Source organism: Convolutriloba macropyga, chromosome 2 (genome assembly GCF_964194025.1).
Source record: "Convolutriloba macropyga chromosome 2, txConMacr16.3, whole genome shotgun sequence".
In the NCBI taxonomy this organism is placed as follows: Eukaryota; Metazoa; Xenacoelomorpha; order Acoela; family Convolutidae; genus Convolutriloba; species Convolutriloba macropyga.
Genome location: NC_134469.1, coordinates 55,207,647 through 55,224,283, shown reverse-complemented (window position 1 = coordinate 55,224,283; position 16,637 = coordinate 55,207,647). Strand labels below are relative to the sequence as shown.

The 16,637-nt window shown below is 37.5% G+C and overlaps 1 protein-coding gene across 3 annotated transcripts in view; it reads right to left on the bottom strand.

Moving 5' to 3' along the window:
* The window catches only part of LOC142334510 (peptidase M20 domain-containing protein 2-like), a 41,941-nt gene that overhangs the window by 7,577 nt on the left and 17,727 nt on the right, over positions 1 to 16,637 (bottom strand). For all 3 annotated transcript variants that reach the window (XM_075382603.1, XM_075382604.1, XM_075382602.1), the window contains exons 4-5: positions 12,578 to 12,697; positions 8,600 to 8,769 (exon numbers count right to left, since the gene is read on the bottom strand). In XM_075382603.1, coding sequence (XP_075238718.1) covers positions 8,600 to 8,769; positions 12,578 to 12,697 — 290 coding nt within the window. The remainder of the gene's footprint in view (positions 1 to 8,599; positions 8,770 to 12,577; positions 12,698 to 16,637) is intronic.

Sequence of the window (16,637 nt, the reverse complement as noted above, 5' to 3'; positions counted from 1 at the left end):
CCTCAGCAGCACTAGATAGCCACTTCATGCCTTCGAGCTTTACCATTTGATCCCGTTTCTTTTGACGAAGCATCGCATTGCTTATGTGAGCTAAATAACATTCTATAAAGAGCGAAAGAATTGATTTCTCCTTTATGATAAGATCAGAACAGTTTACAAAAAATGACTTCAACAAAACAAAAAAACGAAAAGGACAAATATACGGTGTTAGGTGACCTTGAGGTCTGCCCATGAGAATATGAAAAACAATTAGGGTATAAAATCAAAAAATCGATAAAATCTAATTGCACAGTGATGTTATCTGCCAAATCATCTGTCATTCTCACTTGTGTTCGAGCGCAGCAATGCCTATAAACCATAATTAAAATCCATAGAAAAATTTTACTAACCCGGCGTTATTTAGTAAGTAAGTATCCTTGAATGAATGATAAAAACTGCTTTAAGTTTTTTCAAAGTTCTATAAGCTTGAGTACTTGTTGCAGCCATATACGAGAACACCATACCGAAATATTGGACGTACATTACCCCTGTAATAGCCAATCAGTGTTTTACGTGGAAGAAAACGTGGTAACTTTCTGAATGTGTCACAAAGCTTACTGAGTTTTTAAAGGGAAAAACGACGTGGCAAGCGTAACATAACTTATTGTCCACAAAACACCAAGCTATTTATAACAAGTCCTGCTCTCAAAGTTTTCACAATTTAACTGAAATTTAAAATCAGAAAATCCCTACTGGAAGCTCAGTAGGACTGTTTTCTCGTGATTAATGAATGACCAGTTTATTTGAATTTAACTAGTTACTTAGATTGAGCAGATCCTCCTCAATTTCACTAACTTCACATTCAACAGCTGTTAGCTGTCTCCTCGTCGGCGAAAAGAAAAACACCAGGATATTTACATAGATGAGGCAGATCATTTATAAAAATTAGCAGGAGAATTGGGCCGAGGACTCAGCCTAGCGGTAAACCACATTTGAGTTCAAGGCAATCAAAATTTCCATTTACCCAAACACGAGTTCCTTTTCATTGTATGAAGCAAACCAATTATAAGCGATACCTCTAACAAAAAAACTTTGCAACAAGCAAATAGTCCTGTCTTTGCTTTATAGTACGCGTTTGGTAAAATCTACTTGACCGTCTATTGTGCTATGTGTATTTCTAATACCATATAAATCCGAGAAAAGAAGTTTAAAGCTGTCAAGATAGTCGTAGATGCAATCAAACATCTGCTTCTCAAAAATTTTACTCCAATCAGGTAGCCAGAATATTGGCCTATACTGCTTTTCTTTAAGTTTGGGTCCCTGTTTATGGATCGGAACAACTTAGCTTTTTTCAAGAGTCAGAAATATTCCCTCCACAAAAGATAGGTTAATCAGACTTGTTAAAAAGGGTACAGTATCTGTAGCTGCTAATTTCACTAGAGTACACAAATGTGATCATCACATGATGGAAACTTGTTCTCCAGATTTTTTTACAATAGCTTCTATTTCCTCAACGGTGGCTTTGTACAAAAAGATAGACTGATCTGCTTTATACAAAAAGATAGACTAAATTTCCGCTAACCTCACTGCACGAATTCAGATTTGGGATTTTGCTGCCCATTGAAATATTTCCACTCAGCTCGTTTAAAAACTTGTATGTAAGCCTGAGTCTCGTATAAATGCACCAAAATTTTTTCATTGAATTTTTTCTACAAGTTTTACTTCGCATTCAAACTCTTTATCTATAATTGACTCTATTTACCTTCTTTGCTTTTCAGGATATTGTTTCTATAGCGTATGTGATGCGTTTCATTCGTGTAAAGATTCATGTAAAAGATTGACATCGATGCGGAGTTGTAATATTACAATTCCACTTCGTACACATTTACGAGTTTTCGATCAATAACTGGAGTATCCATTTACTAAATAACATTTTGGATCGTCGTTATTATTTAGCCACGTTTCCGTCAGACATAATTGCAGGAAGTAGTTCTAAGCTTAAAATAAGATTTTCTAAGCCATTATAGAGGACTCCAATGATCGGACATTCACCAAAAGGAGACAGAGTACCAGTACATAAAATTAATGGGGTTAGCATCCCCTTCTTCAAATAGCAGTGTGTGATCAAGTTTATTGGCGAAAAACTTATAAACATCATCTATATCTTAATTGAGTTCGATTCCGATTGGAGATTTTATACAGCTTTATACTCAGGCACAGTGTAGAAAATTGTTACTTCCCGTGTCCATGAAGAGAGCAGTCTACAATCCGATTTCATTGAGTTTAGGAAGTTAGGACGCGGTTTGCTCAGATCTTCGTATATTTTGACAATTTCACGAAACCATTTTTTTTCCTTTTCATGACGTCAATTTTCACCGTTTGTCTCGCAAATTTTTTTCAAGTATTACGAAAATGGGCCTGATCGCGCCTTTTTGCTGCTAAACGCTGTGCAATTGATGTCTTTACAATCCACTTTAGCATCCAAGTTATTTGCAAGTTCCAGGACCATTGTAATAGCTTCCTCAGGTCGCTCGTATATCGCTTTACCATTCTCTGAATCAGTCCGCAGCGAAACACCACAAATCTTCAAGTCATCGCGCCGGTTGTACATTTCGATTTGCTCTACTTGCGTGTCTTTGCATCAACAGCAACTTGCACGTCTTCTATTAATGCTGCTTGTTGCTGACTGGAAATACTTGTAACTAATTGTTGCTCAACAGCTAGCAATTGCTTTTTACAGTTGCATAATGCTCGTTTGACGACTCGTCAGCCGAATTTAACATACGATCACTTATTGATCGGCTTGAGCGATGGAGTGAGGCCCAGGTAGCGCAACCCAGGCGGTACCGCACCGGCATCAGCCGTGTCCAACAAAGGTTCTTCCGCAATAAAGTCATCTTTAAACATTTCACAATGTTATATAGCACCAGAAGTAAGATTAGCACATAAGATGAAAAGAATCTACTTAAAGGATAGAACGCAAAAAGAAAAACGCAAAGAAGAACAAAATCACAGTCAGCCACTCCAAGGAAATAAAGCCACAAATAGCTACTGACTGATGTTTAGCACCGTAGCAGATCTTCAAATTTTTTAAGCTAACCAATTATATCAATGGATTGCTTATGGCGCCCCGTGAGAGCAAAACTCGGTCGCTCCAAAGCACAAAGGCCTCAAAACCTACCAAGCACACAACAACACTTGAAAAGAAAACAAATCATGCAGCAGCAGCAGCAGCAGCAGCAGCAGCAGCAGCAGCAGCAGCAGCAGCAGCAGCAGCAGCAGCAGCAGCAGCAGCAGCAGCAGCAGCAGCAGCAGCAGCAGCAGCAGCAGCAGCAGCAGCAGCAGCAGCAGCAGCAGCAGCAGCAGCAGCAGCAGCAGCAGCAGCAGCAGCAGCAGCAGCAGCATCATCATCATCATCATCATCATCATCATCATCATCATCATCATCATCATCATCATCATCATCATCATCATCATCATCATCATCATCATCATCATCATCATCATCATCATCATCATCATCATCATCATCATCATCATCATCATCATCATCATCATCATCATCATCATCATCATCATCATCATCATCATCATCATCATCATCATCATCATCATCATCATCATCATCATCATCATCATCATCATCATCATCATCATCATCATTGACCTGTTTCATGTTTCTTTTGTTTCTGCTGCGTTTTTCGGCGACCTTCTTCTCAACTTGGATGTTTTCATCAGTGTTAGTTTGCAAAGATTTCCTTGGTGCTGTATGAGTGTCTTTAAGAAATGGACATGCAGGTAAGTTGCAGGGTGTACCTTTTGTAGCTCTTCCGCAAACCGATAAAGCATGTCTTAGACAAAACCTTCGTTATGTTGATAATTAGCATACCAGTGGCGCAGATATCAGCAAAAATGTCCAGCGAGCCCAATACAAGACAGCAGATATAAAATGCTTGTTCCTCTTCATTTTGTTATTGACTTGCTCAGTCAACAGGTGTAAGTGCTTAATACTCTTGTTATTATAATGAATTGCTGATAGTATAGCGCCACAACATCTTATCGGTTTGCTTTTGTAAATTCCCGTTTCCGAAAAAGTAATCAATATCGTTCTTATCAATATTGTGTTGATCGAATGATGATTCCAGCTCAATCCAGGTTTGGAAAAAATGATTGAATAGGGTGCAGTTTTCAAGGCGTTGTGAAGGCAGCTAACTACGACTATGAATACGACGACCCGCGTGGCAAGCAGGGGGGGGGGGTGGGCAAGTGTTTTATCAAGCGATGGGGTAGGGTTGCGAAGGCTAGATGAGAGGGGGGTTCAAATCGACAAGCCGAGGAGGGGGGACAATGCTAGTCTTGAGGAGGGGGGGGGGGGATAACGAAGGAGGGCTGATGACGAGCGGTGGAGGGGTAAATGGTTGGGGTCAAACTTTTGTTTAAGAAGCGTCATTCACGCAATAAAGTTGTTTCATCAAAACAGTTCTAGTGAATCGCAATTTTAGACTATACTAAGGCGTAGGACTGTCTAAAGGCCCTCTCAACTCAAGGCCTTCCGACCACTACCTGTCTATTCGATTTTTGAGGACGAAAGGTCAAATGTGTCAGATGAAAAATTGGTCGGATCTATTCTGTTTTGGCCCTCAGTGTTTATTACGCCCCTAGTTAGACAATTATATGTTGTTATACAGCACGTTACTATGTAACAAATAGCACGTGAGCCTGGGGGGTAAAAAATATACGCCCATTAGTGGCGCACATGAACTTATCTACTGAGCGGTATAGGCAACTTAGTTGTTGGTATTAAAAACAGACAAATGGGGGCCGACGAACAACCGGGTAAAAAGTTGTCGAGAAAAACAAAAATTGTCTAAAACGGCTATCACAGTGCAAGTAGCGTTTGATATACGTTAATTGTCTGAAAAAACGAAACACGACCTTGGCAAAATAGGAAAGGGTGCTCCAATGAGGCGTAGAATATAGATAACAACAGATGCAGAACTGAGTTGACGCTGTTGCCAACCTTCATAGAGACTAGAACGTTTTCATACAAAAAAGTTCGGCTCAAAAAATTCAAATTGGTTATTTTGGTCACCCTCCTTTATTATTAACATTGAAAATTATATAGGAGTCCTCCATTGACATCAAAAGTAAACGCAAGTGACCCTAATAAAGACAGTGAGGTGAGTCAGTTATAAAAAAAATTATCACACAGTTCAGCTAAAAACTCACCGCCAATTAATTTAAAAAAATGCGGTCAGGCACATAAAAGCAGCCAAAGAGCAGTGAAATAGCCACATGAAAAGATCAACAAAAATGCTGTCTTAAAGTTTGCGGCGAGAAAAAATATAAAACGAGAAAAAGCCTCACACAACGAAACAAAATTAAAAACCAAGACCGCCGCAACCTCTACGCTCAGCTTACAGCTTCGCAGCTATTAACACAAAACATAACCGACTAAAGTCGGCAAATTTCTCTGGAACAACTGGTGGGGCTTGGATTCATTCTATTGTAGTCAGCGCTAGTACATAGGCGTCGGCGTAGGAGCATTGTAGGAATGAAAAGGTTCACCAGGGGGAGACCAACTGACGTCGTAAGGATCAAAACAAAAAAAAATGCAGCCGATTTCAGTGCACTTTTCAATTGACCATTAGTAGTAAACTGCCGCCAGCTTAAAATTGTGAATGCGAAAGCATCATTTAATGCTCAAAAACTCATGGATGCAAAAGTCAATCGAAAAGACAAAACAGTCAAGGATCGAAGAGAAACGAACGACGGCTACGAGCTGCATCAACAATAAACATGATCATGGCAAAATGTCAAACACCGCAGTTGTAACTGAACATCAAATCAATTTAGCTATTAAAAACATACCCTGCAGATTTCCAAAAAATCCTCTATTGATCTCTATATACCCGAGATTTAAAGAACAAAGAATTTGTGGTAGAAAAAAACTTTTAAAATGGAAATTATTTTGATTTCAATTTATAGCTAGACATACTTTAAAATGAACTAACCATATTACAAAATATGAACACAAATATAAATAGTTCCTTTACGAACAACTATACCATCACAAGCACCAGAACCAAACATGATTGAGTTGTTGTAGCCAGATTGCAGAATAGTAAAAAACAGTATAATTAATGGACAAAACGCGATCACAGAAAGGCCAATAAAGGGTGGAAAGATGATGAAGGCGATGAAAAGGAGAAATAAAAAATTTTGGATAGGTAATGGAAGAGAAGGACCCGGGAGTTAGAGTGAGAAACGAGGACATTTACATGACTTAGCAAGTAGCTTGTGGGAGATGGCTATTAGCGGCCAAGTTGAAACTTGAAGCTGAGACAGTACCACAGGATATGTTGAAGGCGATGTAGGAAACAGATGAGAGGGCGAAACTGAACTGTTTCAAAGACTTTTATCTTGAATTAACACTATTGTAAACTTATTGTCTCTATTGCAATTTAGCATATTGAATTTTTCGCTCCACTTTCCACACTACATTAATATGACCTCGTCCCTCGTCGGTTACGGAGAAAACTAGGTAAATGGCGGGTGGCGAAGGGATAGCAAGCATGCCCGCATTAAACATAAGTGCCTTTCTGACTGTCTGGTGAACTGACAAACACATTTAACCATCTTCAGTGGATGCACTGCAACGTACCCCATCGGGGCATCGAATAAAAAGCAATTTGGCACCGACTCTCAAAGTCGTTTTACCTAGTTTTAGAGAATTCCTCCAGAAGCTACGTCAACAGTAAGTACCACTGATAAAGCTGCGCATACGCTATTATCGGTATAATGAGCACCACGTAATGTTTTAGCATGTTTAAAACTGAGTAGCATCAAGGGAAAAGGAGTTGAAACGATTATAGGAATTAAGTACTAAAAACATATTCAGACATTCGACTTTGAGTATAACAATTTACCCACTTTTGGAATTTCGAGAGTGGATTAGTACCATCCGATGGCAGACATAGCTGCATGAATAATCACGCCACCAGTTGCCTATTAAGGTGAACAAACTGTCCGGTTCGAGGGACAAAGACGCGCTGCTGAAACTGTCGACAGTTAGTCAAAACCCTTTGGCAAAGTGGTCGCAACTTTTCAGAGTGGTATTTCTTGCGAACACTACGTTGCATTTTTAAAGGCTAGCGAGATCGCCTTCCTGCTGGTCCTTAGCTAGGGTAGAAAAGACGTAATCGCAGTGCAGGAATTCTTTATCGTTCCTAAAGAGTTCCCGGTCTCTAATAGTGAAGCGGTGTAGTTTAACTCTTAAATTCCTTTCTTTGAAGCAGTAATTTAGAAGACATCTCAGAGTTTTGGAAATGTAGAACTTTGCTGTCGTTTATACTTTTTGGATCAGCGTAATAACTTGCTTGATAAAAAACAATTAGAGGCAGGCAAAACAAAAACTAGTATTGAAAAAAAAATTAGAAACAAGAAGAAACTGAAGATTCGCTGGCGCCAACATCTTTAAAACCTATTGGAAACAGCAGGAAAACCCAAAGCATTTTCATTAACTAAACAAAAACCTAGATCAAGTCAAACCTAGAGTTGACTAGGAATTGACTCAGAAAAGGATTCAGAAAAAAAAACGAGCAAAACAATCGACAAAACCGTAAAAACAGAAGTTAGTTTGCCGACCATTAACAAACATCACAATCGGGAAACCGATTTTCTGTCCAAACACCGTTTATCGCTCAACCTCGCAATGAGGGTGAAAAAAATCTGAAGACAGAAACTCTTGCGTTCCCGCTCCATTTCCTGTTTTGGTGTGACCAAAAGCATCATTTGCAATCAACTTCGAAAATCACCATAATATGCGAACATATCATAAGACAGCCCACCAGGGGAGGTGGTAGCCCGGAGGAGAACGACTGAAAATTTCATTAAGGGGCTCCAAATGACATCATTGGAGGTTATTATATACCACTATTAAGATTTGAAATTTAAGCATAACACTAACTTCGACGCACTTTTCAGTGGACATTTAGTTGTAAAGTGCCACCGATTGAGTTCAGCAGCTTCCGAAAGACAGAAATATAGACCACGCAAAACGTCGAGGGCGTAAAAGTCACTGGAAAAGTCAAAACGGTCAACCAAAAAATGTTGCATAAAAAAGCCACACACGTTAACAAAGATTGTTTCAAACTTCGTTCGCGATTAACTAAAATTTTTTTATTTATTCTATAATAACTAAAAACAAGTTGTACCACAAAGTGTGAAAAACAGGAGCTTAAAAATAGTTCGATAATAACAGGCGGTCGCAAATCAACTTCTTAACTTCCGAGCATCAAAACATTGCATATATAGAAATTAGGATTAAGAAGTAGGAAGTCGACAAAACGACACCTTGAAGCCGAAAAAGAACAATTTCTCAATAATTTTTAACACGTTTGCGATAAGGCTGTTATTGACAACTTTTTTATTAGCGTCAGATGAAAAAAACTATTAAGCCCCACTTGCCTCGAACTAATTTCAATCAACATTTTGAACTTAAAGATCCGCAAGTTTCATGAGGCTTTAGAACAAAATCTTTCAACGCATTCATGAAAAAAAAATCGGGATTCTAATTTAATTTTCATTTGAATTTTCTGCATTGTGAGGAAGACTATACCTCGCATATCTCAACAGTGCATCCCGTGGCATCTGCACCTGCCTTGAAGCACTGCTCTGCTCTCTCCAACAGAGGCTTCAGCTGTTTCTTGTCTGGTGCTCGGAAGTAGTACAGCAGCTCTGCTCTGTCCGGGATGATGTTGGGTGCCTTACCACCATCAGTAAAAATCCCTTAACACGTTAATAGACTCAATCACCTAGCATTACCGAAGCTTTATTCTGCCATTGGTTTATTGTTGAATAATTTCACTGGCTGATTAAAATACAAAGAATATGCAGATCAATCTTTGTATTTCAAATTTCTTTATGAGCGACAATGCACATTTCGTGAAACAAAACCACTGATTGGCTTAGTAAAAAGCGCAAGCAGACAGCAGGATTTAGAGATTCAAATAAAACATACCCAACAGAGCGCCGTAAAATTGCCGCGATTGATTTCCATAACCCCGATTGAAAAACAAGCATAGGAAAAAATGAGACAAAATTGATGATTGTTTTTACAAAAACAACGTGATAATTTGATCGAATTTGATAATTAAATTTACTTCCGTTTCTTATAGAAATGCAAAAACGAAGGGAGTAGTAGCAACACAATTATGTACCAAACCTTTATACTAACATGACTTGACAAATTTAAGTAAGGGCATCGAAAATTCGACTTTAAGGGTTTATCCATTTTCCATTTTCAATTAGTTTTTCTAAATTAAGCCCGCTCATTATTAGTTGCTTTGATAAATATTAGTTGCTCTTTAAATGCAAATTGAGTTGAATAAATGAAGGAAAAAATAAGACTAGGGAAGTAAAAACAAATCCGGTAGATTGCTGAAAAATGGCCGCCATTGATTCCCATGACCCCGACTGGAACTGAAAGAACAGTAAAAAGAAAAATGATTTCTCTACACACATTTTAAAAGTGCAAACTATTTTGATATCACTTTGACGTTAAAGAAAACTCCTGTTTCTGAGGGCATACAGGGGCTGTTATCAGTTCCAATAAGCAGTAGAGATGGTAACTAAGAATTATAAGTACAAAGTTCAGTTAGCGGGCATCTAAAAATGGGTTTCATGCGTTTATACCGTTTAGCGCAAAAACAGTGAAAGTATCCAACAGATATGAAAAAGATATTACGCAAATTGTCAAAAAATGGCAAAACGAAGTAAAGAAAACATAAACACTCCAAAGAAAAAATGAAAAATATAACAGAACATGTCCTAAATTACAATACAAAAAACTGAATTAACTAATCCTCTGACGATTAACAAAATCACTTCGAAACCAAACAAGGACAAACTTAGTCAAAAGCGCCCATAACCCTTTATGACAACAGACAAACAGAAATCTCAACATATTCAGAATCAACAATAAAATCAATTTTTTTTAAAAAAACTGAATATTAATATCTTTAGAACGAGAACAAAATACAGCAAGGTTGTGGGCAAATATGATAGACAAAGCATGAAAGAGGCCAAAAAATAAAGATTATTGCAGAAATCACAATACTTTTGAAAATCAGTGCCAGCAAAGTAACAAATATAGCTGGCAGATTTCCAGAAAAAAGCCGCAATAGCTTCGTAGATCTGCAGTCTAAAAAAACAGTGAAAAGCACAGACGAAAAAACACTCTTTTCATTAAAGGATGAGATTTTTTCTTCTGAAAAAGAATTTGCATAAGTTATTGCTGCCTCTATTATCAATTTCAAAGTGAGGAAGTCACTTTTGAGAGAGGTAAATCACGTGTGAGCAAAAACTTAATCCCGCAAATGAACAAACTAGCTCCACTAAGAGTAAAAAATGACGTCACGCACGCAATTCAGTTGACATCGCATGAGCGAATAAATAAAAAGCAGATTTGAAGTGGTTGTGACGTCATATGGTCGTAACAAAAATCTTGACGACGAAATAAAAAAAAACAAGAGAAGGCCCATAATAGCCCCAGCCATCGCTGTGCGGCTAATAAAAACTATACAACTTCATGCCCAAAATCCTTAATCACAGCAAACGTAAAATTTAAACGATTAAAACCTTTTGCCAGTTCTAATGGCTTAAAACAGTTCTTATGGCTCAGACAGAACAGCAACAGAACTCTAAATTAAGACAAGAATTACAAAGTCACTTACACTTTTCGAAAAAAACAATTCAATCAATAAAAACGTTAGCTCAAAACTTGGAACCAATAAATTGGCCAGAATTACACCGCACTAGAAGGCCAATGACAACTGCTCTTTTTGAGACTACGAAAAATGACCGCAAGAAAACAAGGAAGAAAAAGACAAAAAAAAATCAACTTTTATCTTTTGAAAACATATAAACGATTCTTTTGAACTCAAGGTGGCAACTAATTAGACGAACTTAATCCTGACTATCAACTAGTTAAAACAGCCGTATATGAGAAAATATGATATCAGAAAATACAGCCGGTCCTCGCAAAATCACAAAAACTTGCCTATACTATAACACAATTAGCTTAAAAACACAAAAAGCATTAGCTAATGACCGGAGGAAATATTTCAAATATCTTAATTTCTATAACCAACTGACGGGACCTGTAATAAAAAAGAATAAGTCATAAGAGACCAATAAGCACAACAAATACAAAAATCAAAAATTCACTAATTTTTTTTGAACGAACAGCGTATAAGTTACAGAAAGCAATACTTATGAACTAAAGCAATTATTTCGACCACTTTAAGTAGCTTAAGCAATTATAGGAACTATCAATAATGAGAATAGGAGATAAGGCAACCAAGTGAACAATAGAAACTCGCAAACCCCAAAAATTCGATAAAATTTCTTGGAAACAATTGGTGTCAAAATCATAGAACTTTGACTTTGAATTTACACAATTAAATCTCCCCAACTTTATTAACTTTCTCCCCAATACCATCTCATGCGATTAGTCCTTAATGAGATAAAAAGATAGGAAAAATACGAAGCACAACAATTTATTGCCAAAACCACTAAATTCGCAAACAATTTGTTCAGAAGAAATAGTGTCGAAGTCATGAAAAATAAGTAGCTGAGGAATCAAACTATTTATTAGGTTAGTAGCCAATGAGACTTATCAAAATTGAAACTACGTGATAGGACAACAGAAAAGTTTTTAAAAATGGGAAAATTCAAATATTCAATAATGTTTTATGACCACAATTAGTGTGTCATAAAAAGCATTAGCTTTCAGTTGATGGAATCACACAACTGCAGGTGGGTGCAATTGGAACAAATATGTATCATAATAATTAAAAATCAAGAGAAGAAAATAGCACTCGTTTGACATTGACAGTATTAAATACATTACGTATTTCAATGAGTAAACAAATTTAAAATCCATTCAGCTGAAAATAGTGAGGTAAATCTCGAGTCAAACATTAAAATCGTGACATATGTAGAACAAAAAGGTGATCAAAAGGTAAAAGGAATAACAAAGGAGAACGCCTAGATAATAGCCATTGAGAGGCTGACGGCGGCTGTTGATTTATATCACCTAAATAAAAAATCAATCCACACACATCGAAACCGCAAACTATAAAATAGCTCGCAAATGAATTTTAAGTCTAAAAAATGCTTAAGCAACCAGAATTGCTGACACTTTTGAAATTATTATTTAAATAAGAGAAAAATTAACATTTGGTTCAGGACTTGAGAGCTCAAACTGAAAAATGCTTAGAAAATGTCGCACGTAAAAGTATTTTTCAAACTTGGTTATTTGGCTCTCTCGTTAATCCATACTCTTAGCGCCAACTAAGGGTCTACGAGTGGCTCGGTGACTTAACACTCTCCAGGCTTTACATGTAATCCGTTTCGAGGACGAAACGTTAAATGGCCTGCCGAAAAATGGATCAAGCGAAAAATCACATTAATAAAGACAGTAGGACTAATAGAATTGCTGCAAACTTCGTCTGAGAGACCTCATATACTTTATATTATACTGTTTAAGCAACAACACTTTATGACCTTAAATGGTTTGACTATGAAAACGTACCATGCGCCCTCATGGAGGGATGCATCCAATGTCTAAGAGTGTTGATATTGTTATACGCTAGCACTGCAGCATCCAGGGCATTGTTACCCATCCAGGGCGTCGTCCCATGCGCATTCTTACCTAAATAGGAAAATAAATCGACTAGCAACGGACAAACTACTCCCTAATGAAAGGCGGTGCAATTGAATTGAGAGGGGGCTGCAGCCTAGATTGATGGATGCAAAAAATTCCGACCAAGGGGCGTCCGATCCCCGACCACCGGCGTAAAACCCTGCAAGATTGACCACTCGGTGATATAAATAAACATAACCGGCATATTGCCGGAAAATAGCCGCCGTTGACGCGCTTGATGAACATCGGGATTGAAACAGAAAAAGAGAAACTGACCGAATTTTTTTTCTATTTTTTTCAGTGTCAAAAAGTGTTCTAATTCGGGTTGCAGTTTCATTCCGATTCTAAAACTATACTTAATTCAGCCTCTAAACTGAAAAATAACAAGCTTAATACCGATATCAGATAGCAAATACTCGATCTTTGATAACCTAATTCTTAATGACCGGGCTTTATCGGTTTATCCTGTCTCTTTCCATTTTGCTCTTTTGACTTTGACCGTATTCACTATATTGCGTAATTCAATGCATGAAAGAATTTAAAATCCAGTTAAATTTAGTTGAAACAGTGAGTGAAGTAAGTCAGAAGTCAAACGCGAAAATTGTGACTAATGTAGAAATTTCCATTGACTAAACAAAAAAAAACTAGACCTAGAACGGACTATGAGTGAAATGGGGAAAAAACACTTCTAAAAAACCAAATTTAAAAAAAAACAGAAAATCAATGTCAAAACGCCGCATGTGAACAAAAAACCACTAGCGAGAAAAGGAAAATTTTGTTCAACCAAAACACTAGGCCTAGAATGAACTATGAATGGATTGAAAAAATCATTTAGAAAAAAAATGCGATTCAAAAAATAGAAAAACCGTAAAAATCAAAGTGAAACTGCTTCATTTGAACAAAAAACCACTACCGAGAAAACCAAAATTTGACTCAACCAAAAAGTTGGCCTAGAATGAACTATGAATCGATTGGAAAAACCATAGAAAGAAAATGCGATTCAAAAAATAGAAAAAACAGTAAAATCAAAGTGAAACTGCCTCATGTGAACAAAAAAACCACTAGCGAGAAAGCAAATTTTTGTTCAAACACCGTTTTCTCAATCTACTTTAAAAATAGAGTGAAAAAATTTCAAGCCGCAAAATCACTCGCTTCTTCGCTCTACTTGCTGTTTCGACGTGAAAAAAATCACTACTCCAATTTGACTTGGACTGTGAGAACAAAATCATAAAAATGTGTGAACAGATCTTAAAGACAGCGCCCCAATAAAATTCAAATTCTTTGAATTGTAAACAAAGGAGAGCGCCTAAATAATAGCCGTTTGAGAGGCTGACGGCGGCTATTAATAATAGATCATTTTGTTTCTGCGTATTCGCAGCGAAGCAGCATTAGGCTTTTATTCTGCAGTCCATTAACAGTCTTATTTTGTTTCTTCGTAACCGAAGCGGAGCAGCTTTTGGCTTTACGTCTGCAGTGAATTAACAGTATCCGTTTCTCAGCTGTCATTTTCTGATTAATCCCCACATCTCAGACTGTTCATTTTCTGAGAATGCATGCATTTTTTGGTTAGTATGGCCAACTTTTTTTAGGTCTGAGACTTTCACCTGTTGCCATCATTGCAGCCAAGAACAGACTATGAGTGAAATGGGAAAAAAAAAATTTTAAAAGTCAGATAAAAAAATAAAAAAAAATCAGAAAATCAATGTCAAAACGCCGCATGTGAACAAAAAACCACTAGCGAGAAAAACAAAATTTGGTTCAACCAAAACACTAGGCCTAGAATGAACTATGAATGGATTGAAAAAATCATTGAGAAAAAAATGCGATCCAAAAAATAGAAAAACGGTTAAAATCAAAGTGAAACTGCTTCATGTGAACAAAAAACTACTAGCGAGAAAACGAAAATTTGGCTCAGCCAAAAAACGAGGCCCAGAATGAACTATGAATGGATTGGAAAAATCATTTAGAAAAAATGCGATTCAAAAAATAGAAAAAACAGTAAAATCAAAGTGAAACTGCCTCATGTGAACAAAAAACCACTAGCGAGAAAGCAAATTTTAGTTCAAACACTGTTTTCTCACTCTACTTTAAAATTAGAGTGAAAAAATTTCAAGCCGCAAAATCACTCGCTTCTTTGCTCTACTTGCTGTTTCGACGTGAACAAAATCACTACTCCAATTTGACTTGGAATGTGAGAACAAAATCATGAAAATTTGTGAACAGATCTTAAAAAAGACAGCGCCCCAATAAAATTCAAATTCTTTGAATTGTAAAAAAAAGGAGAGCGCCTAAATAAGAGCCGTTTGAGAGGCCGACGGCGGCTATTAATAATAGATCATTTTGTTTCTGCGTATTCGCAGCGAAGCAGCATTAGGCTTTTATTCTGCAGTCCATTAACAGTCTTATTTTGTTTCTTCGTAATCAAAGCGGAGCAACATTGGGCTTTAGGTCTGCAGTGAAATAACAGTATCCGTTTCTCAGCTGTCATTTTTCAATTATTCCTTACATCTCAGACTGTTCATTTTCTGAGCATGCATGCATTTTTTGGTTAGTATGGCCATTTTTTTAGGTCTGAGACTTTCACCTGGTGCCATCATTGCAGCCATCATTCGTCAGGCTATGGCCAACCTGAATCTATGGTTACATATGAGCTCATTCTCACACAGACAGCTTCGCAGGCAGGGGATCGAACTATTAATCATTGGTGTGTGAATCACACACCATACCTCTTGCCTATCAGGGGTACTTAAGCCAGCTTATCTTACAATCGCTTTTGTTTTAGCAACAGACTTAATTTCTGAATAAGAGCAATTTAGGTCACACAAAAATCCAGAAGTCAAGCTTGAGATAGTTACCCGAGAAATGCAATTGGAAGAATATTGCTGAATATAACCGAGTAATATCGGGCCAATTGCTCTCAAACGACTTGAGTGCGGTTGGCTTCGTGAGAAGCTAGCTGCGGCTTAGGAAGGGTAGCTTTAGTTCGTTTGAGAAAGATAAAGAGGCAGAGGTCAAACTCTATGACTTATGTCTCATATTGCTTTAGTGAATCAACTGAAATACTTAGAATAGTGAGCCATAAGGCTGAGCGAGACTTTAATGCAATCCAGACTTAACCCGTTTTTGAGGTCGAAAAGTCAAAAGGGTCAGACAAAAATTGGGCAAACGAAAAGTCGCATGAAAAATACCGAAGGACTAATGTACTTCGTTTTGAGAGCAATGAGACAAAACGGTGAACAAAAAATTTCCATAAAAAGGTTACGCACAAGTTGCCCTATAATTGCCCTAAACTGCATTCGAGCGCAATTAAAAAGGTCTAAACAACCATTAAATTGATAGACATACTTGCGCTTTACATCAGCTAATTGTAGCCGTAAGAGCAAAAATCTCTATTAAAACAGTACCTTAAGCTAAGAGTCTATTAAAATAATCTAAAATGGATCGGTAACAAAAAATCATGTCTAATTGTATGTTATACTTCTCATAGTTTCCCTCGGACTAAAAGTCACATTTCAATCCAATAATAATTCTATATAGGGACCCCTACAAACAATTGAAAACATGTAAAGATAACCCACTAGCGTTGAGCGAATGGCTGTCAAACGACCGCCGAGCTGTCGGCTTTGGTAGTAGCCAGGTGGGCCTTAGGGATTGGGGGGGGGGAGGGAGAATGGTCAAGCCATGTGGGAGGATTGGGTCTGCTGGACGGTGGGAGGATTCAAATCAGAAGGTGGAGGAGGGTGGACATCGACGGGATGAGTGTTGGGGAGGTCAAATTTTTAAGGATAAGAACAGCTCTATACACCACAAAAACCTCTCCTCAAACCATTTTTGGTGAATCGCATACTTAGAGACTAGTAAGGCGTTCTAGGAGAGCTGTTCAGTCAATTGGTGCCCTCTAAGCTTTACCTATTTATTCCGTTTTTGAGGACGAAAAGTTAAAAGGGTC